This window comes from Paecilomyces variotii, assembly GCF_004022145.1.
Source record: "Paecilomyces variotii strain CBS 101075 chromosome Unknown C8Q69scaffold_15, whole genome shotgun sequence".
In the NCBI taxonomy this organism is placed as follows: Eukaryota; Fungi; Ascomycota; class Eurotiomycetes; order Eurotiales; family Thermoascaceae; genus Paecilomyces; species Paecilomyces variotii.
In genome coordinates, this window is record NW_021167154.1 from 442184 (window position 1) to 467477 (window position 25294).

Genomic DNA, 25294 nt, shown 5'->3' on the forward strand with positions numbered 1-25294 from the left:
GTGATAGACGACGTGGAGTTGGACTAGTCTGAACTGAAGCTTTAACACTATGATATGACTTTGAGCAAATTCGATAGGATTTATAGAAACTAATCGAGGGTAAGACGTAAGTTTGCTGTCAAAGGGGAAGTATATACTAATCACTAGACACTAATTCTAGCTAGGTAATTGAATACGCATCGCTTTGATATATCCTATATGTCCTAGGACTTCTAGGCGTTGAATAGGTAGTATATATTTTCTTTCTTACTAGGTAGGCGCTGGAAGCGGCGCGTCGAGAACTTTTGACGTTATCTATCTACCGTATACTTACTTATTGATGCTGCCCTCCGAGATATCCCCGATCGCGCGGTACTATGGTGCATACTATGGTACTCTACAGTATAATGATACGCAACTGGCACCCAATAATAAATCTCTACCATAGAGTAACTTAATAATTAATACACAGAACCTTCTGGAGTGCCTAGTACCATATGGTATGGTAGTAGTAGGTTGCGTTGTATGGTATAACTATGGTACTCCACGCAGACATGACAGGTGGAGTACCTAAACCCTGCCTCAGCGCGCAAGCTGATGGAACAAGCTGATCGAGATTGCAAGATCCAGGTTGGAGATCTCTCGCTTACCAATGAGCGAGTTAGTTCCACAACAAGACGTTTACGATTCCACAGCCTTTCGCTTCAGATTGCATGCGGAGGAAAACCGATAGATAAGCTTTCTGCTCTGCCTTGATATCGACATCATCGGGTTACTGTTCTCGGCCCGAGGCGGCTGGGTCGACTTACTTATCCCAGGATTTTTTTTACATGCAAAGTTCGATTTTTTTTTTTCTTGTGATTGTGGCATGATTAGAATATCAAGATGAAATTGATTATTCATGGCAGAACGATTATCGACAATACCTATGTACGTGCCATAAGTTAAGAGAGAAATGGAGAAAGAGAGAGTAAAGGCCCCAAGGTGGTCCGTGGCGATCATTCTCTCTGTGACTGATCTAGCTGGATCGCGGGCGTGGCGCATTCCCACTTAGTAGATAGGCCCGCACGGAAACATGCGCATGTCAGCCCTGTTGGAGAATGGCTTGAACCCACCAGCTGTCCATGGAGAAGCTCTTTCGCTAAGGCGACGACGCGAAGGCTGGGCAGATGTCACTTGGGAGGGTAAAGACAATAGTTATGCTAAGCTGCTGGCGGAGGACGGCAGTATCTAGTCGAATCGCACGTGGTTGTTTCCATCTTCTTCTTCATCTTCTTAATATAGAATGCCATTATATTCGATCATGAGCCCAGATAAACTGAGATGGTTAGCCAGCTGTATCATTTCAGTCTGATCTACTTAGAACCCTTGCTCCACGCCGATCTTACGTTTCACCACTGCGCGATCTTCCCCAGGTTCCTCAAGAGGTAGTTCTTTGCCGTCTGAACAGCTTCTATGTACTCCAGCACGCATCGGATTAATAGATGAGGTCTGAAAATGGAGATGATGTGGATGATAGGCCATCGGCTCCAGCGAAAGAGCTGACTGCGCAAAAGACCGGACATGAGGGTGATCAGGAACAGGGACTGTTGTCTTTCGAGACCCTGAATCCCGCGGGGATTCTCAAAATTCCCCAGAAAGCCGCGCAGAAAGGAGCCGAATTTCTCTTCACGTCGACTACAGACCAATCTGCGGAGAGTTCCGCATCAGAAGATGAAGACTCGCTGGAACCGGCTTTGTCGGACAGATACCTCAAAACTGATCCGGCATTCAATCCGAATGAAGTCGCTCATGGTCGGCTCCCAGGAGCGCCAAAAGTGACTACTCCAGGGCTCCGGGGCTCCAGTAACAGAATCGGCAATTCCGCGAAGCGCAAGGTCGCAGCAATCGCACATCCGAAACGAGCAGCAAAGCAGCGGTTTCAATCAAAGACGGCAGTGAAACTGTCCAAGGCGACGCGGCCGTACATCTCTAAGGAGTCGGATCGTGAGTATCTCGAGGCTCACGACGAACTGTTCAAGGCGGAAGCAGACCGTAAACAGGGAAAAGAAGAAAGAGAACGACGACGGAGCGGAGGCAGTTGGGTGTCACTTAATCAAGATGAATGTCGAAAATCAGAGATCGATGGAACGGAGACCGGGAGCGTCCGAGAGGGCAACGCCTGCACCATCCAGAGGCGGAAACTCGAGAAGTTGGAGGCTCATCGTGAGAGTCTTGCAATTGCTTGGATCACTGGTCGACATATCAAACGGGTACGGGTCGCGCCAACCCACGTTGTAGGCTATCCGCGATGGGACGATGAAGAGTTCCTGGAGAAGGACGAGGCCGGGAATGTTGTCCGTTTCAAATGGGAGAGATATATCGGCAAAGTACGTACCATATATACTGTTCTTCCTTCATAGAACCCCCCGCTAAAACGTTACAACCTGTAGCTTCTGCTTTATCACTCGCAGCCGTTTACGGCCAGGTATGTCGATGACACTTTGCACGAATTAGATTTTGACACAGAGATCCTGGCATATTACATCGAGCGTCTCGTCATGGCGACGGAACCATGGCAGCAGTGGGCCATGGAAATGAGACGGCTGTACCGGTGGGAAAATCCAAAGAAAACTGGGAAGTGGTTTGCTGTATTTCTGCTCCTTTGGTATACAGAGCACATTGTGGGTTTCTGTGTCAGTTCTTCTCATGCCGTGATCCTGAAGACTCTTGTTCACAGAGGGACTAATTGATCGAACAGCATATGTATGTGATATACATCGTCCTCAAGAGCCGTTACTTTCCGTCCACGGCGGAATCGGTTCGCGAGTCACTGGACAGATCTATCAATAAAAGTGAACAAGCGCTACGTTGGGGCGAGATTGTCGACCGACATGGACGAGAGAAGTGGATCGAGCCGCTTCTTGACGAGGTAGCACCGTTCATCCAGCTTCAAGTTGGAGACATTGCAGACTTCTTCGAGATCTTGAGAAAGTGAGTGACTAGGTGACATATACATATTGTTCAAACAAAATACTAAACCCGAATAGCTTCTATAGATGGAGAAACCCCAGCAAGACAGCGGCGACCCTTTTCTTCTTCGCTTCATGCGCGACAGTGTCACTATTTGCAGATACCGCATTCTGCATGAAGATCTTTTGGCTGGTCGCCATCTTAATGTTCTTTGTGAGCTTCCCAGTATCGAGTCGATGGCCGCAGTATCGCATTGTGGTCAGTCCACTGAGATGGCCAGTCTGGGATATTCCCACAAACGGTAAGTGCGGTGGTATCCTTCCTGTCATGTGAGGCCGTAGAAGGAGACGGGCTAGGAGGAGAAGCGCATGCTAATGTGTAATGCAGCTGAATGGGCAATCCAATATCTCCAGAAGCATGAAATCCTGCGCAGGGAACAAGTTGCAGAACTGGATGGCCAGGCCCCGTCTTCTGCGGCACCAGAGAGCGGCCTACCGGAGAGTCCTGATGATAGTGCAGCAGACTATCTTGACGCTATCGAAATGTCACAGCAAGAGTCTGACTCGAATGACGCTGAAAAAGAGACAACAGATAGCATGGGAAACTCCAGACGGGATATTATTTCCTTCCATGCATATCGTGGAGGCCACACTGGATATCTGTTGATTTCTTCGAATGGTCTGCGATTCACGCAGACTCGCCCATTAACTCTCCATCCCAAGAAGCATCGCCAACATAAGATATGGTCTTATCCTTTCTCTAGTCTGCTCGAGATGAGCAAGATCCACAGTGACAATAAGTCCAGGCTGACGAGGTTGGGTCCTCACCTGGCGGCACTTTCCTTGGTATTTCTCTCCGACGTTGCACCTACTTATACGCAGAAGAGCGATGATGAAGGCGATATTGCGTCGGGGGCCAGGTCGGAGAAAAATGTCTCGGTAGAAATTCTAGATATGGATAAGGCTACCCGGGATGAGGTGTTTAATCTCATCATTGGCAGGAGCAAGATACGATGGCGGGCGTTTACAGACTGCGACCAAGGAAGGCATAAGGAATCGGCAAAAAAGAAGAGGCCCCATTTCAGAAGACAGATATAATTGAAGTATGGATGGTATGTACATAGATATGACCATGATATCCTCATATAGTAATGATGTGTTTCTGTTTTATTTACTTGAGATTCTATTGATCGACACGGCGTAAAACAGTCCATTATCAACCTGATTTGTAGTATCTCATGTTACTACAGTAGTACAGTCCAGTCTCTTATGGCACTTAGGCTACAGTTGTCAAATAATAGTCCCCACAGGAAGCTACGAACTCCTGATGTCTTTAGCCGTTGATACGGAAACGGTTTGATCGACTGTGGTCCAACCTGTTACCTTACTGAGTAGTTATCTCAGGTGGGTATCGACCTGCCACCTACTGAGTACGGAGTCTCCGTACTGCTGTACTCTACTCTCAGTAGGAGGTGTAGAGACCTTTTCTGTCTCTCATCCATGATCAGACTGATTCGATTCTGATTCAATCCTCTAGAGTAATCTGGTTATTTTAGGCGAACACGGGCCAGCTAAGTCACTTATGGAGCATGACGTTAGCAGCGGGAGCGGGAACGCGTCAACAGACGATCCAGACGGGACGAACACAATGCATCGTTGATGGCAATTGGCTCGATCGAATTTTCTGGTGGTTGGTCTGAGCTTGAACCATGTTTCTGGCGCAGTAGAGCATGTCTGGATGCGAAATCAAGTTGCAGTGCTTTTCGCACAAGGGTGTAGAGAAGCTTGTTGCTTATTGCTGGTTGATGGTGTGATCGGCTGGGGGTACTTAATTATCCCGCGGAATGCTTATCAGTTCAGCCTGTTACATAGAGGACGAGGAGCACCGATGGTTGGAGTGAATGGATGAGGCTTCAGTGCCTTGCGATAATGCAGCGGTATCTGCCTCATCAGTTGCAAATAATAATGATCCAGTGAGTGTTCGCTGGTTATGAATTCTGAAGTGATGCGAGAGCGAGTAATTATTAGTGGAGGTCTTCCTGGATAAGATGAGGGCGGCTTAACCAGACTTAACCAGAGCCAGTTAAGAATGTCTCTCCTCTTAGGTCGAAAGGCTGTCAATCGCTTAATGTGTCATCCATCCAGGGACCAGGCACCTTGGAGCCTAATTCTTGATGCGAACGGTAACTGTCTGGCTTGGAGATGCTCCATTGACCGCGGGCTAACTGTAACAAGCGCCGGTGTCCAGACTCGTAGAACCTGTTCTATCGAAGTGCAAGTGTAGCCTTATAGTTAAGTACTGTAGTTGCTGGAGTTACAACGCAGCACGAATGCGGTAAGACGAAGATTGCACATCGGGCGTCTGCCCCAGCCAAATAGATCAGCATACCGCTCTGCAACTCAAGATAGTAACAAATAGCAGATAGCCATGCGACCGTGCAGCGATTTCTCTTGCTTTGGCGTGTAGGATAAATGCTCCGTACATAGAGTAGCTCGATAGAAAAAAAAAACTTATGGATCTCCTCTACCACTTGGTTTAAGACGTGGATCGCTTTCATTAAATTGACTATGCTGCTCTAGAATTAGCTTGCAGACTAAGACTCTAATTCACAGATTGTATACGTACCTGATGCGTATCTCCAAGATTGTCGAGACACGCTGATGCGATTGATGGGTGGGTAGCTGCTGTCTCTATTTGACCTTCCGTGTTCCCCCCTCTCCTCCTTCCAGAGCCTTTTTCTCTTTCATCTGACTTTGCTTCCTCCTTCGTTTAAGCTGGAGAATTATTGCTTCATCGGTCACTCGCTTGCCTGCACACATATATCATTACATTCCAACATACAGTGATTTACTATTTTTCCCCCTTACGGTGCCCTCGGGCCTCTCTGCTTGCCGCAGCACTTGAGCTGCAGGGCCTCCTGGTAGCTTCAATCCGCGGACTGGTACATCTTCGACTGTGCCACACAAACATCGCTCTTCGCCCATCATGGTATACGGGAACGACTTCAGCGGCGGAGATGACTATGGTCGCTATGGCGGGGCAGGTTCCCAGATCCCCAAGACGGAGCTGGATCACATCGCCCAGCCGCCCGCCTACGCCAGCACGCCGGGAGCCGCGGGCCTAGAATCCCAGGGCGCGACGCCAAGGTCGAGATGGGACCCTCGTTCATGGGGTCTGAAGACCAAACTTGCTGTGGCTGCTGCAGTGGTCGTTGCCATCATCGTGATTGTGGTAGGATCCGTGGAGGGTACAAAAGCGAATCGGTACCCGAATTATTCCAAGTTAAATTATACCCTGAAAGAGACGTATTCGGGAACAAGTTTCTTTGATCAATTCAACTACTATTCGGGATATGACCCAGCGGCAGGTTTCGTCCAGTATGTCCTCTACAAAGTTCTTTTGGTTTGACCATGATCACTGACAATACATAGCTATGTGGACCAGGCCGGATCGGAGTATCTGAATCTGACTTATGCGTCGGAGGACTCTGCTGTGATCAAAGTAGACACATCGAATGTCGATGCGTCTACCGGTCGAAGATCAGTCCGGATCACGTCGAAGAACACCTACAATAGCGGTCTGTTCATCTTTGACATCCTGCACTCTCCCTACGGCTGTGGCACCTGGCCAGCGCTCTGGCTTTCCGATCCAGACAACTGGCCCACGAACGGGGAGATTGATGTCCTCGAAGCGAATAACGCTGCAACGACGGGGAACCAGATGACATTGCACACAACCAATGGTTGTAAGATGAATGTCAAGCGGAAGGAGACAGGAAAGGTGCTTGCCACGAACTGCTGGAACGAAACCAACAGCAACGAGGGTTGCGGCGTTCAGGGAAAGCCCGCTACCTATGGCGAAGCGCTGAACAACAACGGTGGAGGGGTAAAGATCTCCGACAGCTCGTCTGGATTCCGTCTTGCTAATCAATTCTACAGATCTACGCAACGGAGTTGAGAGATGCTGGTATCCGTGTCTGGTTCTTCCCGCGTTCTTCCATCCCTAACGATATCTCCGATGCGAATTCCACTCCGGACCCCTCTACGTGGGGAACTGCATTGGCTGACTTCCCCAGCACCGACTGCGATATCAGTTCGCACTTCCGCAATCAGAGTATTATTGCTAATATAGATCTCTGCGGTCAACTGGCTGGCTTGGAGAAATTTTACACTGTGCAGTCTGGTTGCCCAGGAACCTGCACGGATTATGTGGCGAACAATCCAACAGCCTTTACAAACGCGTACTGGGAGTTCAAGAGCTTCAAGGTCTACCAGGCTTCCTAAAAGTTCTCGAGAAGTTTCGTTTGGGGGTTTCTCGCCATTCTTTTTTGAGTTCACGAAAATGTACGATAATAAGTATAATGACGGCGTTTAATGGGTCTAATGGTTTGGTTTCCGGTTGATGCCGTCACAACATGTGGATAGCTAGCTATAAACGACAATACATTAACTAATGTCTGATTATTCGTGTCTTATTCTCTGTTCCTCCACCTGTAGCAATCAGAATATTCACTCTTTACTGCGGGAAGAACAGTCCATTTTGACTGTTAACTTATGCATTCATTGCCCTGGGCGGGGAAAGGATAAGTGAAGGAGAGGAGTGAGGAATATCTATTCAGCGCATTCTCTCTCCATATATTATTCCTTCTTACTCCTATTATCCTCCTCCACTTTCATGTATTAAAAGAAGAAATTTGGGCAAAATTTGCAGCTCACCTCACGCATATTTCTTCCAGATCATAAGTGATGCATCGAACTACAGTAACAACCTGGCTATAACGAACCCGCGTATAACGAATACCTCGACATAATGAATTTGACACCGTGTCAAAATCAAAATTCTATACAAAATTCGTTATCCCTCCTTACTACAAAAATCGTTCATTTCTTTTTCAGGCCTTGCTTATACAATTCATTATATGAAGGTACCCACAAATTTACCTTATTTATCAGTAATTACCTTATCAAAAATTCCCTAATTAGGGAAATTTTATTCGAAAATTTCAATATTCATACCTATATACAACGAATGGGTTTGGTTTTTATGCCACTAGACCTCGATTTCTTCATCAAGTTTAAGATAATAGACAGAGACCGCTGTAAGAAAGCAGCTAAGGAGTGGTTTCCTTTAAAGTAAATGGCCCCTATTTTTAAAGACTATAAGCAATATTAAGTTGAGCAGGGTATTATCACCGCCGATGCTATTGGCGGGAAGTATCTACCTATATTCATTAAATCCTATCTGCATGTTGGTCGATTTGATTTCAATATAACCGAAGCATTTTCAAAACCCAGAGAGTGGCACGGCACCCCCATGGCTTCTATTCGCAGGTGTATCCACGCACTTACGGTAGTAGCCCCCGTCTTGGCATGAGGAACCCGGCAGCTTCAGCCTGTTCAGCCTTAGACCATATGTGTCGGTTCTTCTTCTTTATCTTCGCGAAATCGGCCCCGAGGGTGTCTTTGCCCATGCACTATAGGTGTATAAAGAAAGTATTCCTTATAAGGTTATAGTTTTCTACCGCACGATTTACTTCGCTAAGGGCTTTATAAAAATTTTATATATATATCTTTTTTAGGAGTTCTGCGGCCTAAATCTATAATTATATAAAAATCTCTTCCAGTAATAAAAAAAAAATATCCGGTAATAATAAATAGTTGTCCTATAGGATTGTCCGACAATATGGAGATAGCTAGGTTACTGTTATGAGTGTTTAAGTTAGCGTTGGTATTTGCTTTTAGGGCGCGTACTCTATATGCATGACCTGCAAGGCATGTCTGATTCCACTATCACTAAAGCTAAATTCAATAATCTTATAATAGCCTATCCATAACCCTATTTGCCTTCTCTAGCATTTTTTGAAATTTAGTGTCTTAGAAAGCCATAGTCATAAAAAGTCATGTGTGCTGGGGAAGTCGTAAGATTAAGTCAGTATGAATGAATTCAGTAAGGATAAAATTATATTTATCCCTCAGGGCGCAGAACTCATTAAATCTCTACGGTCGACTGCTGAGTTGGCCTTCATCACCCCTCTGGAGCCCTTATCACCAGCACTCATACTAAAACATCATGCCGCCGCCTTAGAGGCAAAAAGGGCTTTCCGGCGATTGACCATGTTCTACAATGGGCTTAAGTACGGCTGAGCGGACGGGAAGCCCTGTTTTCCACACCCTATGGTCGTATGTGATAGTTCTTTACTTCAAGGGAATCATATAGTGAGGGTAGGGATAGGGAATGTTGCATTAACGTAGAGTATACAGAATGTTTACCAGTACTGTGTTGTAATACTGCCATATATGAGCTTGGATGAACATGCAGGATGATTGATCAGACGGTATTTGAAGCTTATAGTTAGTCAACAGAAGGATCAAGCATCCGGGAGTTCCTCAGCAGCTCTGGACACGACGCCTCGTTCGAGGGCAACAATAGCACAGACACTTTCCGTGGGGATCCTTATCGATATAGGCTCTACGCCAGGGTTTATGTCGTATACAGAGACAGATATACGTTTTTCATCATACCAAAGATCAATACAACTTGCAAGTTCCAATCACCAATGAATGTTCTTCTATAGTCATGTTGTTTTTGGGAGATACATAAGACTTGTCAACCCTTACAGTCTTGCCTTTACATCCGCGTCTTCCAAAGACGATAGTCCAGTCCTATACTCCCGTAATCGATTCCGTAGTATCTTTCCCGTCGGGTTTCTAATGATGCGCGTAACTTCCCAGACACCACCTCGAAGCTTCTTGTAGCCACTAACTTGGTCATTGATATCTTTATGAATTTGACGAAGTGCGCACACCTTCTCGGAGAGCGTTGTGAACAGCTTCTTCAGAACAACGTACGCGATAGGCAGCTCCGTAAGCTGATCTTCTTCCCATACTGCTGCGACACCTGCTTCAGCGACATATGGGTGCGAGTTGAGATATGCTTCGAGTTCTGTCGGGCTAATTTGGAAATTCTTGTATTTTATCAGCTCCTTCGTACGTCCAACAATGGATATTAAGCCAGTTTCCGTAATAGTACAGATATCCCCCGTGTTGTACCATCCTGGAATCGGAAATGCTTTTCGGTTCGCCTCTTCATTAAATGCGTATCCTTGAAAGAGGTTGGGACCGCGGATCCAAAGCTCTCCCGGTCCACCTTTGTTTGCGTCATGAGTTGAGTTCTCTTGCTTCAATACCGCTTCAATGTTGGGAAGTAGGTGCCCAACAACTCCATCTGGAAGATCTTCATCAAGCCTCTGGTATGCGATAAAAGGCGCTGCTTCTGTCATGCCATAGAGCTGAATTGGTTTCCAAGGTGCACGACTCAGAAGTCTGTCCATTAGATCTTGCTTGAACGGCGCACCACCACAGTTAATGATTTGCGCGCTCGAGAAGTCATATTTCTCGCATATGTCTGTATGAGCGAGAGCTAACACAATAGACGGCACACCTTGGAAACTCGTTGCGGAGTTCGACTGTACAAGTTGTCCGAAAGTCTCTAGATCAAAACTTGGCATTGCATGGTGCATCATGCCCGTCCATGGCCCGAAGAAGAGCGGCATTGTGGTCATGCCTATGTGCACAAATGGTGTGAAGGCGACTGTTCTACTCGCCTTATGGAATTGTTTGGGATCGTGCGCGTATAATTGATGACAGTTGGCGACGAAGTTGTAGTGTGTCAGCTGTGCACCCTTAGGCAGACCGGTCGTTCCAGAAGACAAGTGTATGGATGCTAGACGTGTGGACGTATCCTCCCAATGCGGAATCGGTAGACTTGTTTCTGCCATCAAATCTTGTGGCAAGTGCTTGTATCCCTTGACTTTCTTGCCTGCGGTTATAACTTGCGGTCTTTTCCAGACAGTACCCTCTTTCTGTAATGCATTCCTTGCGATTTCGATAGCTTGCTCAACTTTCGGCAATACTTCTCCATAGACGATAACAATGTGAGGTCGTGAGACACAGAGTCCATGAGCGATCTCAGCTGGCTTCAATGCGTGGTTGATCGGGCAGGCTACACCTCCAGTCCAGAGCACTGCATGGAAAGTCTCTATATAGTCTACTGAATTTGGAATAATAATAGCGTGTCGATGGCCGTCTTGCGCATCTAACACGCATCGCAGGCCTTTTGCTAGTCGCCCAGCCCGCGAGCGAAGTTCTCCAAGGGTCAAACTGCGATTTGTGAGGTTGTCCTTGGCGATCAAATGTGATGGAGGCAGAGGAGGTGTGCATGCGCTTGTATGAAGCAACTCCGTGAGGTTGATGTTGCGAGGAATGGTAATTTTAACTGAGGAGCGATACACATGTTGAGGCTCCTTGGTGTACATGGCTTTATCGAGCAACATGCAGATCAAGGTATAGGTAATGATGTAGGGATAGGGACAAATAGTCTGTAGATCTCAACACGAAGAAAAGCTCGAGTATCTTGTATGGCACTGCGAGGTAACTCTGCTTCTATTTTACCATAATGCTGAATAAAGAATGGCTTAAAGGTCGCTTTCAATCGACACTCGGTAAGAAAGGCATGTTGGCCCGTAAGCCAACTAGATCCACTTATGCACATCCAAATAGATTGATTTGTGAGAAGTCTTCATGGAGTGTTCTAGCACAGTAAAATAATGCATCGTCGTTGTAACCTAATGACTCGGTCTCGGTTGTACTCCCTACAGTGTGATAGTGATAACAACAGCGTTACCGAAGATGTATGTATCTAGACCACCTGGTCTAAAGGCAAGGGTCCCACGTTCTCCTCTAGATCTTGACAGGGATTGCCATGCAGGCTTATACAAAAGTACGATATTATTGCGCCGTTGTTTAGACGCTCCCGGTTTCCGGGCCATCGTCGCTCACATCATTTCCCAAACGGCTACTTATCCTTTACGGCGGGTTGCAACTTCAGAGACCACGACCCACAAAGATGATGGGAGTCCACGGAATACGGAGTAGAAGGGGGTCAGAATTCATCCTGTTGAAGGTGATACTGAACTAACAATTCAATGTTTGTGACATCGCTCCTCTTAAGGTTTGGTGGATGTGCTGGGCACGAGCCGGTCGGTATCGATATGACCGATTCGTTGATATCCTAACAACATGCCTTCCAGCACATGGTGACAGGCATGGAACCAGATTATCCCTGTGAAATCTAGACAGGTCTAGGGTATAGGGCGGGGTCGTCTCCTGCTGGTCGTCAGATGGGCATTGTCACAATCTATGGCTCGTTGCAGCGAAGAAGATGGAAATTATCTCCTTCTGAACCGCAGAAGTTGCACATAAGTAATTAGGTAATTAGTTCCGCAGAATATGCTATCACTAGATAGAGTTCTTATTAGTACTGGAAGGCTGTATACGCAACGGCATAGCAACTAATAAGTCTGTTGTGCCTGTACTGAAGCCGTCCGATGTATTGCGAAGACCGGGTCCTTCCATGAAGTTTAGAATCGAGCATATACACGCCACTATCGATTCCTGGCTGCGTTATCTTTGAAAGGAAGCCGGCAGTGCGACTTGAAAACCCCATGTGAAAGGATCGAAGGTTCGCTTCGGTGATATCAACCCCTGGATTAAAGCAGGGATTAATGCAACTAGCGATTCTGGAAACAGACCTTTCCTGTCCGATATTCGCAGAAGAATTCCCCGATAGAAACAGATACTATATTAGACCGCACAGTCGGTCCTTCACGCAGCACGCCTGATAAATCATTATCCTATCAGCGGGGATATCTTCCGTGTCTGCTCGTTTATGGATGATAGCCGCATACTTCGCTGGTGTCACATCCAGGAAAACCAAACTGGAGGATTCTGCTCTTTGGTCGAATAGCGCCGATAGCTGCTGCTGATGATGATCTATAGTACTACAGAACCTACTTCATTCCAACGCTGGCACCGGAAATTCAACATCAGCTGGCAGGGTATTGAACTAGATAAGCCGCTTGTGGTATCATTCAAATCTAGCCCACCCAGATGTTTTGACTTTCCAACAGTGCCACAAGCTGTGTGATGCGGCCCTGGTAGTCTCGCCAATAGAAGTTTGTGTCTTTTCCGTTATTAATATTGACGCATATTCTGTTAGATCTAGACAGACCAAACTGGAAGATTCTCCTTTTTGTTCGAATGGCCTAGAGCCAATACATTACTATATTCCTATCCCACGCCGATCCTAGGATGTTTGTTGCTAGGGTCAGATGCATATCCGTGGAGGTTCTCATTCTGTATTATTGCGGCGCGGTGCTGGCATCCGAACCGCAACTGTCACGCTACCAATGCACGAATATTGGCACGGACAGTAATTTCATTCATGGTTTCCCATTTAACGCAAGTAGATGATTTCAGACCCAGGCAGACCGAACTGGAGGACTTTCCTTTTTTGTCGAATGGCCTAGCGCTAATAGATGTGTCCCGCAACTGATCTGTGACATCTCGAGGGGGAAAAGGAGACTTGGCCTTCCATTCCCAGCTGCAATTTGGTATTATCGTGTCTTCTTAAATTGTCTGTATACCAACAGAAGAAAACATACGTGGAGAGTCTAGAATGGTATGAACGACTTATCAACCATGGCACCAACAGTGATCCCACCTCCACCAACCCCCAACTTTCTCCAGCTTTCTTATCCTGCCCCCCGCATCTTATTAGTGGTCATGGCGCGCGAAGAGAGCCTGAACTGCATGAACACAGCGGCCCAGTGGGAGATGGACGCTGTTTGGAAATGGCTTGATGACGAGCCTTCCCTATCGGTAGCCGTTATCACCGGGGCAGGCAAGAAAGCATTTTCAGCCGGGGCTGATCTCAAAGAATGGAACAATTCCATGGGAGAAGATTCCGACGTCCGAAATCGCATTGGCAATGCACCGGCTTTCAAACCCCTCAGTCGACGACTAGGAAAGAAACCCATCATTGCGGCGGTAAACGGGCTCGCGCTGGGTGCAGGTGCGGAGTTTGTAGTTAACTGCGATCTTGTTGTTGCAGCTGATACAGCATACTTTGGCCTTCCTGAGGTCAAGAGAGGTGTGGCACCCATCGGGGGATGTCTTCCGCGACTTATACGGATCATTGGGCTCCAACGAGCATCTGAGTTCGCGTTAACTGGACGCAATGTGAGCGCACAGGAGGCTTTGACATGGGGGCTTGTTAACAAAGTTGTCCCGCAGTCGGAGGTTGTCAATGAAGCGGTCAAATATGCAAGTATGATTGCTGAAAATAGCCCTGATGCTGTAATCTGCACCAGGGCTGGTCTCAGACAGGGATGGGAAACTGCAGCTGTGGAACGAGCTGTGGATATCACATTGGAAAGGGAATTTGCTGAACTACAGAAGGGTTCCAATATTCGAGAGGGGTTGAATGCATTTACCGGGAAGAGACCTCCTAGGTGGACAAGAAGTCGGCTGTGAAATTGATTTGCGGCGTACGAATGTAGTAGCTACGGACTTTCCTCAAACTATGGTTGATGAACCTAGTTATCTGATTTCTGTGGTTCATTTTTATTCATACATACAGACCCCGAAAAGGACTAGGGAATAGTCGAATGCCTGAAGATGCCTCAGGGTATTGAACTTTCAAATGAATTTCTGGAAGAATTTCTTGGGTGGGAGCGTGAGCAAGACTACATAGTCATAACCGTAAAAGGGTATCCTCATCCAGAAATCAAGAGAACACTGTACGTGGAGCAAAGGAAATCACAGCTTTTATCATGTTTAAAAAGCATGACGAAAGAGCCTTGGGCATCCCGAAAAAAAGGAAGATATTAGTGGAGTTAGAAAATCCCCGAGAATGCGATACTCGCCATAAGATTTCCCTCATAGTGAACAAAATGAAATTCGTCACGGCCATCAGAGATACAGCCGGATAAAACCGCGTATGAGGAGCTTACGAGGACTCCAGTTTGCCCAAGAGACTACCCTCAGCAAACTGACTTTGCGGGGTGAGGTCCAGTAGTGGCTTCGTAGCGTTGCGGTCGCCGGAGGCAACACCATGCCCAGTTCCTACGCCTCCCTGAGCAGTTGCAAGTTTGTCGGCACGGGCCAGAAGACTGTTCGGTGCAAACTGACTGTCAGGGGATGTTATACTGTAATCCACCAAGGTCGACGAAGCTCCGTTTGTCCCATGCTCATGGCCGCTCCCATGCTTGCGGCTACGAGTAGTATTGGAGCGTTTGGGTATGCCAGCACCAGTATTAGACATGTCTGCGGGTTCATCAGGAAGCGCAGGAACGCCATGCTGGGCTGGCCGTCTCCAAGTTGTCGCGCTAGGAACTACGATGGCTCCCGGTGCTAGCTCAGGACCAGTTGCAGCATCGACAAGAGGAACACCAGGAGCGACCGTTACTCCATGACCCTTGCGCGCATGTTGTGGCGGTTCCCGGTAAACTGGCGTGAGATCAACGAGAGGTTTTTGACGAGTCGAAGTAGACCGATTGAGATCAGAATTGCCAGTGTCCGGATCGTGGGTGGAGCGCATAGTATTTGTGCGGCTATTGACACGACTTGACGGATTGCTGAATGGATGGGAGCATGGTGGAGAAACAGTCGGACTGAGCGCATTGAGTAAACCATGAGGAGAGAACGGCCCCTCTTCGGCTTCCTTCCGCTCTCTTTCACGCTCTCTTTCACGCATTAATCGCTGCCGCTGGCTGTATGTCCTTCCGAGAAGTCCTGTTGGTGAAAAGGTCGCATCCTCAACATTCTGAGAAGAGTCTGATCTCGGCGGTACGTCCTTGAGGTGGCGCGAATCGAGGTGCTGAGTATCAAGACTGAGCTTCTTCGGAAAGGATGCAGGAGCATGTGACTGGTTGTTTTTCTGGTGCATATGCTGCTGATATCGTGTTGGGTGGGTAGTCTGAATAGGGCCTTGATCCTTCTGAGCCTGACCCAAAACGTTTACCAAATACCAGCTCCGCCATCCCTGGACGGCTTTATGCCATTGAGTAGCGATGTCGCGGTGATTAGTGGAGAAGAAATGGACAAAGTTCTCGGTGCTCAAGAACATGCTCGACTTTTGCTGGCTCTTGACCGCGAAGCATATTTTCTTGGGGGCCTTTATCTTCTTCGCTAATTGACGTGGAGTTGGCGAGTAGATATCGAAATCTGACAGGTGACAAACATTCGTTTGTTCATGCCCCAGTTTCTTGGCCATTACGACTTGGCCATCTGCGCGAAGCGTCACATAGCGCTTATCCCATTTCCCTGGTCGTTGAGAATGGTATATATGGAAGGTTTGTTCTTCGGGCTGTTGTTCCGGAACGGCCTTGACATCGAGTTCATCTATCGCGGACGAACTAGAAGCAGGTATAATAACCAGAGAATTTTGATTATCAGAATCCCAAGAGTTCAGTACATCGCGAATATGCTCATATCTCCGCAATGGTCGCTCAAGCCCAAGTTGATGGAATGATTCAAGCAGGATAGATCTCTGGGGATCAATCGGTTCAGAAAGGACATTGCACGCGAAAGTAATGATATCCTGGGAACAAGTGGTAGGGGTCACTGGCACCACGATGCCAGACTCATTGCATTTCACAGTGACCTTTCTCTCGCCAGCATTCACAGCGGAGACGGGAGCGTCGAAGCCTGGGACGATTCCTCCTCCACCAGGCTCGATATTCTTGCCTGAGGATCCGTCGTCTGTGGCGGTTTGTTTGGTTTCACTCGCTTCTCGCTGAGAACGTCCACGGCTCTTCGAACGCGTAATTCGGGCCTTCCATGACATCCTTGGCGATACCGTGCTATCAGAAACATCACGCCTAGTGGCATGTTCCGTGATAAATCCTGGCTCCTTCATTTCTCTGTGTCTGTCGTGGTCCCTTCTTTCCCTATGTTCCCTTGTGGCCCTCACTTTCTCTGGTGTCATTTGTCGTTCTTCAGAGGTCAACCTTTCCATAGCTTCCCTTCTATTCCGCTCTCGTATAGCATCATCTTCCTCATCGTCCTCGCTCTCGCTTTCCTGAGAACTATCAAGTTGTCCTCCGATACGAGTGTAAGAGTTAGAAACGTTCCGCGGAGTGCCAATCTCGCATCGATCGGCTTTGCTTGCATCCACTCGCGACCGATCAACGAGCTGCGGCAATGGAGGCTGAGGCTCAGGAGGAGGCGGATGAGTAACTGCTGGCAACCTTGCTCGTCTGTATCGAGACATGCTCTGAGCAATGGTTTCATTGTGGGGCTTCTTCTGAGCTGACTCAGATCTCGGATCGTCTGTGATTGCGGTGGAGGTAAGATAACTTTGATTGACCTGCAATCCAAGTGTCTTACTAGCCTCTTGCTGCTTTTTCGCAGCAGCCTGTCTTACCGAGCGATACCGTGAGAACTTCAGGGGCCCTTGCCCTGGTGAGCCTATAACGCCTGGTTGAGGCTCCATGGCTGCAGTTTTAGCAGTGATGATCGTCCCTTATCAACGCGCTGCGACGCGAGACATTGCATGAAAGATAACGCGGAATGATCACAGTCACCCTATACACAGTATTTCTGCCTCCATCCAGCGCTCTTTAGGCTTTGGAAGTTCACTTTAGTGGACAATAGAGGCCTTTTATCACGCTAAGTTGGAATCGGCCGGGCGCTGACGTAGGTCTGCAATTTGATCAATTCAGATAGGATAGAATCATAGAACCCTGCAACAGCAGGGGTGTGATAGCTTCTCTGGATTTCAGTATTCTTCTAAAGTAGTGCATGCTGCTATTTAAGGACGGAAGAGATGCGCAGATGAACGAGATCCATCAAGGACCGTGCTTTGTGCCATGCACGGACGTTCTGATGAAACGGACGGCTCCTCGCGAGGTTTTTTTTTTTTTTTCCTTTTCCTTTTTGCACATGATGTTACTCGGCCCAGATCATCAAATGTGATGTAAAGCCGCAGAGGAACAGGAACAGCACACATTGCTCTGCAAGGGACAACTATTCCCCAAGTAGCGATTGACAGAGGTTAGCTTGCCAGCAATACCACATCATTTGCTGCGGAATTTTAGACAGTTGGATGGCTCATGGCCGGAGAAGCGAGTTAAGACTATTTGAGGCTGAAGCATCTAGCGTTTACTATTATTACTTCATTTTTTCTATTATAGGCTGTTGTCCCCTTCTACTATCGGCAGTTAATTGTTTAGCTGCTGATCATATCACTTAACACTTTGTGTTTTCTTCTAACGTCACACAGTCAGCCGGTTTCCAACTCACGAGGCATACAACGCTGTCGAATAGTCGGTTCAAGCAGTTCAACTTCCGCCATTCAGTTCCTGGACAAATGTGCCGACAAGGCTGGTACCAGCCTCTACTTATTCATTCTTCCCTGCTGTTGACCTTAGCACACACGCTGATACAACATTGGATGTCCAGTTTGCCACTAGTCGTGAGGCTTTAAAGATCTCCACCGCGGCAAATGGAGATCTTCAATGGTCTCAGAACATATCATATTCACCCGTCCTAATTTCTACCGGGCTGTTTCTACACCATTCTTGTGAAATTTGCGGAAATGAGAACTGGTTACCTTGGAAGGGTCAATTCTCAGAAAATATTTTTGACTTCATTCGTGGACAGTCGTGCTTGGGCGTCAACACTCTGTTTGCTGAGCATTGCAGCTGAATCATGATAGGTAGGTAGGTATGTACAGGATTTTTTTCTGGAATGTGCGTTCGCTCCTCCAGAGGACTGAAGATTCCGATTGCTCTAGGGATATTGCTCCCGACAGGCTTGAGAGCTGACCAATGGCTTGATGCTCTCTCTCTACTTGCGGTATGCGCCTAGTTCTCTCCTCCTGCAACAAGTCAGTCTCAATATTCCCAGTTTCTCTTACGGATAGGAGATACATACCACCAGGCTACAAAGTCCACCGTCCTCGTATCGATTTCAAGGTCCTTTAGCTCCTTGGTCGACAGATGGGTATCGTACGGCCTCTGGACAGGAGCGTTCGGATCATTTCCCTCTTTGTTCCTGATCATGCCGGGCAATGGCAGATTTAGGATCTCCGCAAACTTCTCGCACATCTCGTATTTTGTCATTCGGTCCTCGGACGAGAACTGCAGGATTCTTGGCATCTCCTTGAGCTTATCTCGGTTAGTGAGATACTTGACCGCTGTATGAAGGCACACCCTTGCTACATCCTCCGTGTTGGTCGGGTATCGCTGGGCCCAGTCATCCATCTTCACGCCAGCGTTCTCGTCCTGAGCCTTCCATACCGCGTCTACCAACACATTCACCGCGCTCTCTTCGTTCTTCTGAGCGGAGCCGTAGAGGACAGGTACCCTCAGGACCACCCCCATGCCGTTTTCGCTAGTCTCCTCTAATACGGCAATTTCGCCATCCCTTTTCATCTGCCCGTATCTGTTCGTAGGTTCGGGTTTCGCTGAAGCTTCGTAAGGGGCTTCGCCTGGCCGACCAGGGAAGACATAGTCCGTCGAGATATAGATGAGGAAGATCCCCCGTGACGACGTAGCCTGAGCGAGTGCACGGGTAGCCTCGACATTGATCTTGGAAGCTCTTTCCGGGTCGTTCTCGCACAGGTCAGGAGAGCGGTTTGCGGCGCCTGTATTTGGGCTTGTCAGAAACGTGATCAAACAAGAGAGCAACTACTCCGGCATAGACGAGTATATATTTCATCTAGAAAGAGCACGTACAATGAACAACGACCAGTGGCCTAAGACACGTAACTGTCAGCACCAAAATAATGATAACAACCCAATCTACCCCGCACCTATACAAATCGAACAACCACGCCATTGAACCGCCAATTTTCAAAACATACTACTTACTTTGCCTCGTCCAGCAGCATCCTCGCTTCCTCTGGATTTTCTAGATTGGCCTTCATGATCGTAGGCGGGACAGCTCGCGTGTGCCCTTGGCCGACAGTAAGCCAGCCAGCATGTTTGAAAATCTTGAAGACCTGACGGCCCAGCAGGCCCGTCGCACCGGTGACAAGTGCTGTGTGAGACATGCTTCGTAGTAATTGGAATGGAATTGAATCGATACTGACTCAATTCAAACAGATCAGTGAGGAAATGATTAGGTGAAACACTTTTGAAGGGACTACATGACGACTCTTGATCTTTAGTTCTACGCGGGACGCAAGCGAGAACCATGACGTATAGTAACTGATTAACTAGTTATGGGGAATGGGGGGGCCTTACTCAGCAGAGCTACCACAGGGCATTGTTTATGCAATTGCTAGAACTTATGAGTTATTATACATGATTATACTATTAGGAGAAGGCTGCACACGCAATGGTGGGCATATTTGACTGGTATCATGCTGGCTCATCAATTTCTAGAGGCGGGGTCGGCAAATAACCATCGCGGAGGATAAAGATAAATTAAGAGAGATAATAATCATACGACAGCATTGATACCTCCACTAAATGATAATATAGTGTCGCGTGATACGCGTTTTTCCATTTGCGCGTACGTACTTGCATACTGGGATTAAGCCACAATGAGCTGAAGTAGCTCATATATATTCCAATAATGCTTTTGGGCCGTCATACAACCGTCTAATATAAGAAATTTGATCTCTCAGAACACCCAGATATGCAAATAATTATGTTGTTCAGTATACAAAATCGTCCTTGGCTATGACAGCTCCTATGACTGCGTCATTTCGACGTCTTTCGTCTTGTCGTCGGCTTTCTCCTTTATAGTAGCATCTTGCGAGGCCTTTTCAGTCTCGGCGGCCTTCTGCTGTTTATATTGGGCTCGTTCTTCCCTCTTCAACTGCCTTCTGCTCTTGGGTTTCCCAGCTTCAGCGTCACTCTTGCGCGAGGGCCAAGTCTGACGACATTTCTCTTCATCTTCTTCCGACCACGCACGTGGAAGTACTGCGAAAAGAAGATATGAGGTATGAGTTTTGATCTCAGGTTCAGTGCGATGGATCAGACGACCAGAGTTGTATGGAGGGGGCCGCTGCTTAGACCGATCGGCCGCTCCCTTGTCCGTCTCACCGTCTCCGGTCGTCGTTTGTCGTCGAAGGGGTGTCTCACTAGATTCGCCCTGTTCTGCTGTCACGCGATAGCGCTTGGCGTGCTCTTCAACGGTACGCAGTCTCGCAACCGACTCTTCCACTGAGTTAGGGAAGACTGTTGCAGAGCGGACACCCTCATATTCCAGTCCGATGTACTCCCTGTGGACTTCGATTCGTCGCTGTTGCACCTCGACCATCGAAATGTTTAGCCACCCAAGTTGCCTCATAGTTGTGATTGTCCTTTGCACCTGTTCCAGGCAGGGCGAGAATGTACATATATGCACAGCTGATGACGGATCGAGAGGGGACTCTGTTCCATTACTAGGCGAGCGGACGAGATGCGGGAGAGCAAGCCAAGGAGCCGGTAGGTCCAAAAAGATAGCATTGGCTTTGGGTGATGCTCCCGTCTTTGGGTCTCCCACCAAGAAACCATCTTTGTAAACATCACGGTGTGTCACTTCCACCAAACCTTCCAGTCCATGCTCCTTTATTTCCTGTTGTATCCGCTCAACGCGCTGAGCGTGAAACTCGAAACTGCAAACTTTGCCCAGTCGTCTTCGCTTCGCAGGAGGTGCCTCGGCAGGGTATCCGTTGAACACTGCACGAACTGAGGCATGTGTAAAGGAACCACTGCCCGCTCCAGCCTCAATAATTCTGCTGCCGGGTCGCGCGCGCAATCTATGTAGAACGTAACTGTAGTCGGGCGTGTAGACAACCTGGGTTCGGTGAGGCAGCGATGCAGTCCACGATTCTGGAGTCGGTGGAAGCAGGTGGATGAAACCACTCGCTGCTGCGACTGGAGTTTTGGCTGTCCTCACTCCGTCTGCCGCCCCTGAAGAATCAATATCATCTGCTTTGCGCTTTTGCTGTCTCCGGCCGCGAGATCCGGTATCGACCTTCGAAGCGACGATTTGCGAACCCCATGGCTGATCGAGCAAGGTACTATGCGGATAAGATCCAAAGCGAGTATTGGTGACTTTTCCTTCATCGTATCCTAGATTTTCATCGTCGTATGTCCTGAGAACGGTCGTGACAAGCTGATCTCTGCGTAGATGAAGAACAGCGAGCGTATCTGGCTGCGAAGACCTGCCAGGAGTCAGGAAAGGAGAGGGCATGATGACGGAAAATAGGCCGATGCGAAACCGGTATTATCTCCCTCTATTCGAAACTCGCAACGGCCCTGGCAGGAGAATAATTCGTTCTGTACACGCTTTTTCCCCCGCAAAAGTTGACGTCTTGCAAGATTTCTACGGAGATGGCCCAAAACGGGCTAGATAGGGCTTAGGGCTCAGTGCTTCTCCGTATCAGCTTCCGCAGTTGTTTGGTTCAGGCGGAGCTGAAGATGGCGGCATTCTGTTTGTCCTTGAGTCACCCCTCCCTCTTTAGCCCCTCCTTGATTCCCTCCGTTCCTTTATGCGTTTCTCCTCTCGTCCCTGCGCTCTTTTCTTTACCTCTGTTTTCAGACAGCGGCCACCCTCGACTACTGCCTTGTTTATTCTCCCGAGGACCATGAGTACCTCGCGCCAGCAGCCGCCGTGGCAGCAACCGGCTCTCCCTGCGGAAGCCGGTGCGCGTCTGCCGCCGCTGAAGATCTACAATACGTTAACAAGGACAAAGACGCCGTTCATTCCTTTGGATCCGGAGGGCAAGAGGGTGACTTGGTATGCTTGCGGACCGACGGTGTGAGTATTGCAGGCGAAAGTGGCGCCTTGGAGTTGCTGGCTTGGTCCCATATCAGAGTATCTAACTTCTGCATCTAGATATGATGATGCGCATTTGGGGCATGCGCGCAATTATGTGAGCACTGATATTATTCGGCGGTTAATGCGCGACTATTTCAAGTTCGACGTGAAGTTCGTTATGAACATCACGGATGTGGATGACAAGGTACGCTTTTCTTCACAACGAACAGAGAATTGGCGCAGCAAGAACTAAACGCCTCTAGATTATCCTACGAGGCCGACAGCAGCATCTGTTCTCTGAGTTCGTCTCTGCACACCCAACTGTCGACGAGGAAGTCCTCCAGACCGCCAGATCTGCATACACGGCCTACATCAAAAAGAACCTCCCGTTGCTCGACCCGCAGCTCTCACCGGAGAAATACCAGGAAGAAGTGGAGAAGGCATATGCAGTCGTGCTCAATGGTGGTCCCCTACCTGGAAACGAGAAGCCAGGTGACGACGAAGCTAAGGTCAAGATGCACATCAAGACTGTTGCATCCGCGGCCAAGGCTATTGCGCAGGCCCAGGGCTCGGGAAAGACGGTTCTTGCCGAAAGCTTCTACGACAGCATTCAAGACGTCCTGCTTCCCTACTTGGATTCGCTGAAAGGGTCGATGATAAACGGAGAAGATCATGCAATATTCACCAAGCTTACAAAGAAGTACGAAGAAAGGTTTATGCAGGATATGAGAGACTTGAATGTTTTGGACCCCGACGAGTTGACTCGAGTAACGGAATACGGCAACGAGATTGCCAATTTCGTCGAGAAGATCGTTCAGAATAACTTCGGTTACGTGACGGCGGATGGTTCAGTTTACTTCGACATCAATGCCTTTGAGGCTGCGGGTAATCCCTATGCTAGGTTGGAGCCTTGGAGCCGCACCGATAACAAGCTCCTCGCAGAAGGGGAAGGCGCATTGACTAGCAAGACTACGGAGAAGCGCTCACCTTCCGATTTTGCTTTGTGGAAGTCTTCTAAACCAGGAGAGCCAAGCTGGCCCAGCCCCTGGGGTAAGGGTCGTCCTGGGTGGCATATTGAGTGCTCCGCCATGGCGTCTGCGAAATTCGGCAAAAAGATGGATATCCATTCTGGAGGCATTGACCTTGCCTTCCCACACCACGACAACGAGATCGCTCAAAGTGAGGCCTTCTGGTCGTGCGAAGACCATTCGCATGAGCAATGGGTGAACTACTTCCTCCACATGGGTCATCTGTCGATTCAAGGAAGCAAGATGAGTAAGAGTTTGAAGAACTTCACCACAATCCGTGAAGCACTAGAACAGAAAGCTTGGACCCCAAGGAGTCTGCGCATTGTGTTCTTGCTAGGCGGTTGGAGGGAAGGCATTGAGATTACGGAGGACCTTATCAATGCTGGAAACGCATGGGAGGACAAGGTGAACAACTTTTTCCTGAAGGTGAAGGACCCATCTGCTCTTGAGGAATCTGGCTCCGCCACAGACGAGACTCTCGCTGCCGCTCTCGAGTCTACCAAGGCCACTGTTCGCGAACATCTGTGCGATTCGTTTAACACTCCTGGAGCCATGTATGCCATCTCGGAGCTCATTACGAAGTACAATAGCGCAGACAAGGAGACATTGAAGGCTAAGGATGTGGAAGCTGTTGCGCGCTGGATCACTTCCATGGTGAATACCTTTGGTCTCAATGGTACTGCTTCACCGGACAGTGCGGAGATCGGCTGGTCTGGGATTGATGTTCCAGAAGAAGCGAAGCCTTATCTCTATCCCCTTTCTGAGATGCGCGACACCCTCCGTCAGGCCGCGAAGGCAAAGACCGGACTAACCCCTGAGAAGATACAGGAGATAGTGTCGCGTGGGTCGGTGACAGAACAAGAGGTCCCTGAAAATGCTAAGCCTTATGCTACTGTTTTGTCTGAGTTCAAGACGAAAGTGTCTTCTCTTGAGCAGTCTAGTAATATCGAGAAGGAAATCTTAAGCCTCTGCGATCGTGTGCGAGATGTTGACCTCTTCGATCTTGGCATTTACCTGGAGGATCGCGACAACAAGCCAGCATTGGTCCGCCCTGTCAGCAAGGAGCTCATTCAAGCTCGCGAGGAAAAGGCCGCGCGGGCTCGCCAGAAGCAGCTCGAAAAGGAGAAGAAGGAAAGAGAAGCGCGTGAAAAGTTGGAGAAAGGCAAGCTGAGTCACCTGGAGATGTTCCGAACAAATGAATACAGCGCGTGGGATGCAGAGGGTATCCCAACCCATGACGCAGCCGGCGAGGAGATTAACAAGAGCCGTGCTAAGAAGCTGCGGAAAGATTGGGAACGACAGAAGAAGGCGCATGAGGCTTGGTTAGCGAGTGCGCAGGGCGCAAAATAGATACCTACCGGCAGGCTTGTGCCTCAGCCGTGGCATGTTTACTGTCTTGTATGATTTCGATCGTTGCATTTCAGGCGTTATACGGAGACTCGATCTCGAACCATAAAAAAGATACGTTGTTTTTCCACCTCGCTATTCGCACATGTGGCGTCGTCTGTAGATGTTACATTTTCAGGTTATGAGTAATGTCAAATACCTAAAGACAAGTGACCATAGTTTCCTTCCTCTAGCGCTTATGCTGAACGCCTTATCAATTATAATTACAAGGATGGAAAGGACCGAATCCTCTTCCGGTCTCTGATACTTCCGCATCGATTGGACTCTGAACGGCCTTTGACGGAGTCATCGGCTGCATAGAACAAGTAGAAGTTATTCATGCATCTTTCC

The 25294-nt window shown here is 48.3% G+C and overlaps 8 protein-coding genes across 8 annotated transcripts; 4 read left to right on the forward strand and 4 right to left on the reverse strand.

Moving 5' to 3' along the window:
* The first annotated feature begins 1243 nt into the window (after window positions 1-1243).
* Window positions 1244-4348, forward strand: C8Q69DRAFT_114841 (hypothetical protein). The gene is made up of 5 exons (XM_028625148.1): window positions 1244-2348; window positions 2412-2654; window positions 2720-2952; window positions 3009-3232; window positions 3319-4348. The coding sequence occupies exons 1-5, from the start codon at window positions 1464-1466 to the stop codon at window positions 4026-4028; spliced, it is 2295 nt and encodes a 764-aa protein (XP_028481651.1). The 5' UTR covers window positions 1244-1463; the 3' UTR covers window positions 4029-4348.
* Window positions 4349-5429: 1081 nt separating this feature from the next.
* Window positions 5430-7458, forward strand: C8Q69DRAFT_480937 (concanavalin A-like lectin/glucanase domain-containing protein). Its single transcript, XM_028631555.1, has 3 exons — window positions 5430-6308; window positions 6363-6816; window positions 6870-7458. Exons 1-3 carry the CDS (start codon window positions 5917-5919, stop codon window positions 7212-7214), a joined length of 1191 nt encoding a protein of 396 aa, XP_028481652.1. The 5' UTR covers window positions 5430-5916; the 3' UTR covers window positions 7215-7458.
* Window positions 7459-9475: 2017 nt separating this feature from the next.
* C8Q69DRAFT_480938 (AMP-binding enzyme) lies at window positions 9476-11349 on the reverse strand. Its single transcript, XM_028631556.1, has one exon. The coding sequence runs from the start codon at window positions 11261-11263 to the stop codon at window positions 9545-9547; it is 1719 nt and encodes a 572-aa protein (XP_028481653.1). The 5' UTR covers window positions 11264-11349; the 3' UTR covers window positions 9476-9544.
* Window positions 11350-13032: 1683 nt separating this feature from the next.
* C8Q69DRAFT_114965 (enoyl-CoA hydratase/isomerase) lies at window positions 13033-14351 on the forward strand. Its single transcript, XM_028625150.1, has one exon. It carries the CDS (start codon window positions 13452-13454, stop codon window positions 14301-14303), a length of 852 nt encoding a protein of 283 aa, XP_028481654.1. The 5' UTR covers window positions 13033-13451; the 3' UTR covers window positions 14304-14351.
* Window positions 14352-14778: 427 nt separating this feature from the next.
* Window positions 14779-17265, reverse strand: C8Q69DRAFT_408553 (hypothetical protein; the record flags this gene model as incomplete). Its single annotated transcript, XM_028628200.1, has 2 exons — window positions 14779-17081; window positions 17160-17265. The coding sequence occupies 2 exons, from the start codon at window positions 17263-17265 to the stop codon at window positions 14779-14781; spliced, it is 2409 nt and encodes an 802-aa protein (XP_028481655.1).
* A 935-nt stretch (window positions 17266-18200) lies between these two features.
* On the reverse strand, window positions 18201-19953 carry C8Q69DRAFT_114930 (NAD dependent epimerase/dehydratase family protein). The gene is made up of 4 exons (XM_028625149.1): window positions 19646-19953; window positions 19511-19530; window positions 18708-19419; window positions 18201-18651 (listed from the first exon to the last, which is right to left on the reverse strand). The coding sequence occupies exons 1-4, from the start codon at window positions 19825-19827 to the stop codon at window positions 18621-18623; spliced, it is 945 nt and encodes a 314-aa protein (XP_028481656.1). The 5' UTR covers window positions 19828-19953; the 3' UTR covers window positions 18201-18620.
* Window positions 19954-20051: 98 nt separating this feature from the next.
* C8Q69DRAFT_480946 (putative tRNA methyltransferase subunit GCD14) lies at window positions 20052-22113 on the reverse strand. The gene has a single exon (XM_028631557.1). The coding sequence runs from the start codon at window positions 21960-21962 to the stop codon at window positions 20472-20474; it is 1491 nt and encodes a 496-aa protein (XP_028481657.1). The 5' UTR covers window positions 21963-22113; the 3' UTR covers window positions 20052-20471.
* On the forward strand, window positions 22092-25226 carry C8Q69DRAFT_480947 (cysteinyl-tRNA synthetase). The gene is made up of 3 exons (XM_028631558.1): window positions 22092-22529; window positions 22608-22734; window positions 22793-25226. Exons 1-3 carry the CDS (start codon window positions 22261-22263, stop codon window positions 24905-24907), a joined length of 2511 nt encoding a protein of 836 aa, XP_028481658.1. The 5' UTR covers window positions 22092-22260; the 3' UTR covers window positions 24908-25226.
* Window positions 25227-25294: the final 68 nt, after the last annotated feature.

Bases quoted from the DNA above. Each gene is read 5' to 3' on its own strand.
- C8Q69DRAFT_114841 (XM_028625148.1), top strand. From the start codon at position 1,464: ATGAGGTCTGAAAATGGAGATGATGTGGATGATAGGCCATCGGCTCCA. The intron at 2,349-2,411 runs GTACGTACCATA...TACAACCTGTAG, and splicing joins GGGAGAGATATATCGGCAAA to CTTCTGCTTTATCACTCGCA. The intron at 3,233-3,318 runs GTAAGTGCGGTG...TGTGTAATGCAG, and splicing joins CTGGGATATTCCCACAAACG to CTGAATGGGCAATCCAATAT.
- C8Q69DRAFT_480937 (XM_028631555.1), top strand. From the start codon at position 5,917: ATGGTATACGGGAACGACTTCAGCGGCGGAGATGACTATGGTCGCTAT. The intron at 6,309-6,362 runs GTATGTCCTCTA...GACAATACATAG, and splicing joins CCAGCGGCAGGTTTCGTCCA to CTATGTGGACCAGGCCGGAT. The intron at 6,817-6,869 runs GTAAAGATCTCC...TCAATTCTACAG, and splicing joins TGAACAACAACGGTGGAGGG to ATCTACGCAACGGAGTTGAG.
- C8Q69DRAFT_480938 (XM_028631556.1), bottom strand. From the start codon at position 11,263: ATGTTGCTCGATAAAGCCATGTACACCAAGGAGCCTCAACATGTGTAT.
- C8Q69DRAFT_114965 (XM_028625150.1), top strand. From the start codon at position 13,452: ATGAACGACTTATCAACCATGGCACCAACAGTGATCCCACCTCCACCA.
- C8Q69DRAFT_114930 (XM_028625149.1), bottom strand. From the start codon at position 19,827: ATGTCTCACACAGCACTTGTCACCGGTGCGACGGGCCTGCTGGGCCGT. The intron at 19,531-19,645 runs GTAAGTAGTATG...TACGTGTCTTAG, and splicing joins ATGCTGCTGGACGAGGCAAA to GCCACTGGTCGTTGTTCATT. The intron at 18,652-18,707 runs GTATGTATCTCC...GACTTGTTGCAG, and splicing joins GTGGACTTTGTAGCCTGGTG to GAGGAGAGAACTAGGCGCAT.
- C8Q69DRAFT_480946 (XM_028631557.1), bottom strand. From the start codon at position 21,962: ATGCCCTCTCCTTTCCTGACTCCTGGCAGGTCTTCGCAGCCAGATACG.
- C8Q69DRAFT_480947 (XM_028631558.1), top strand. From the start codon at position 22,261: ATGCGTTTCTCCTCTCGTCCCTGCGCTCTTTTCTTTACCTCTGTTTTC. The intron at 22,530-22,607 runs GTGAGTATTGCA...TTCTGCATCTAG, and splicing joins TATGCTTGCGGACCGACGGT to ATATGATGATGCGCATTTGG. The intron at 22,735-22,792 runs GTACGCTTTTCT...AAACGCCTCTAG, and splicing joins TCACGGATGTGGATGACAAG to ATTATCCTACGAGGCCGACA.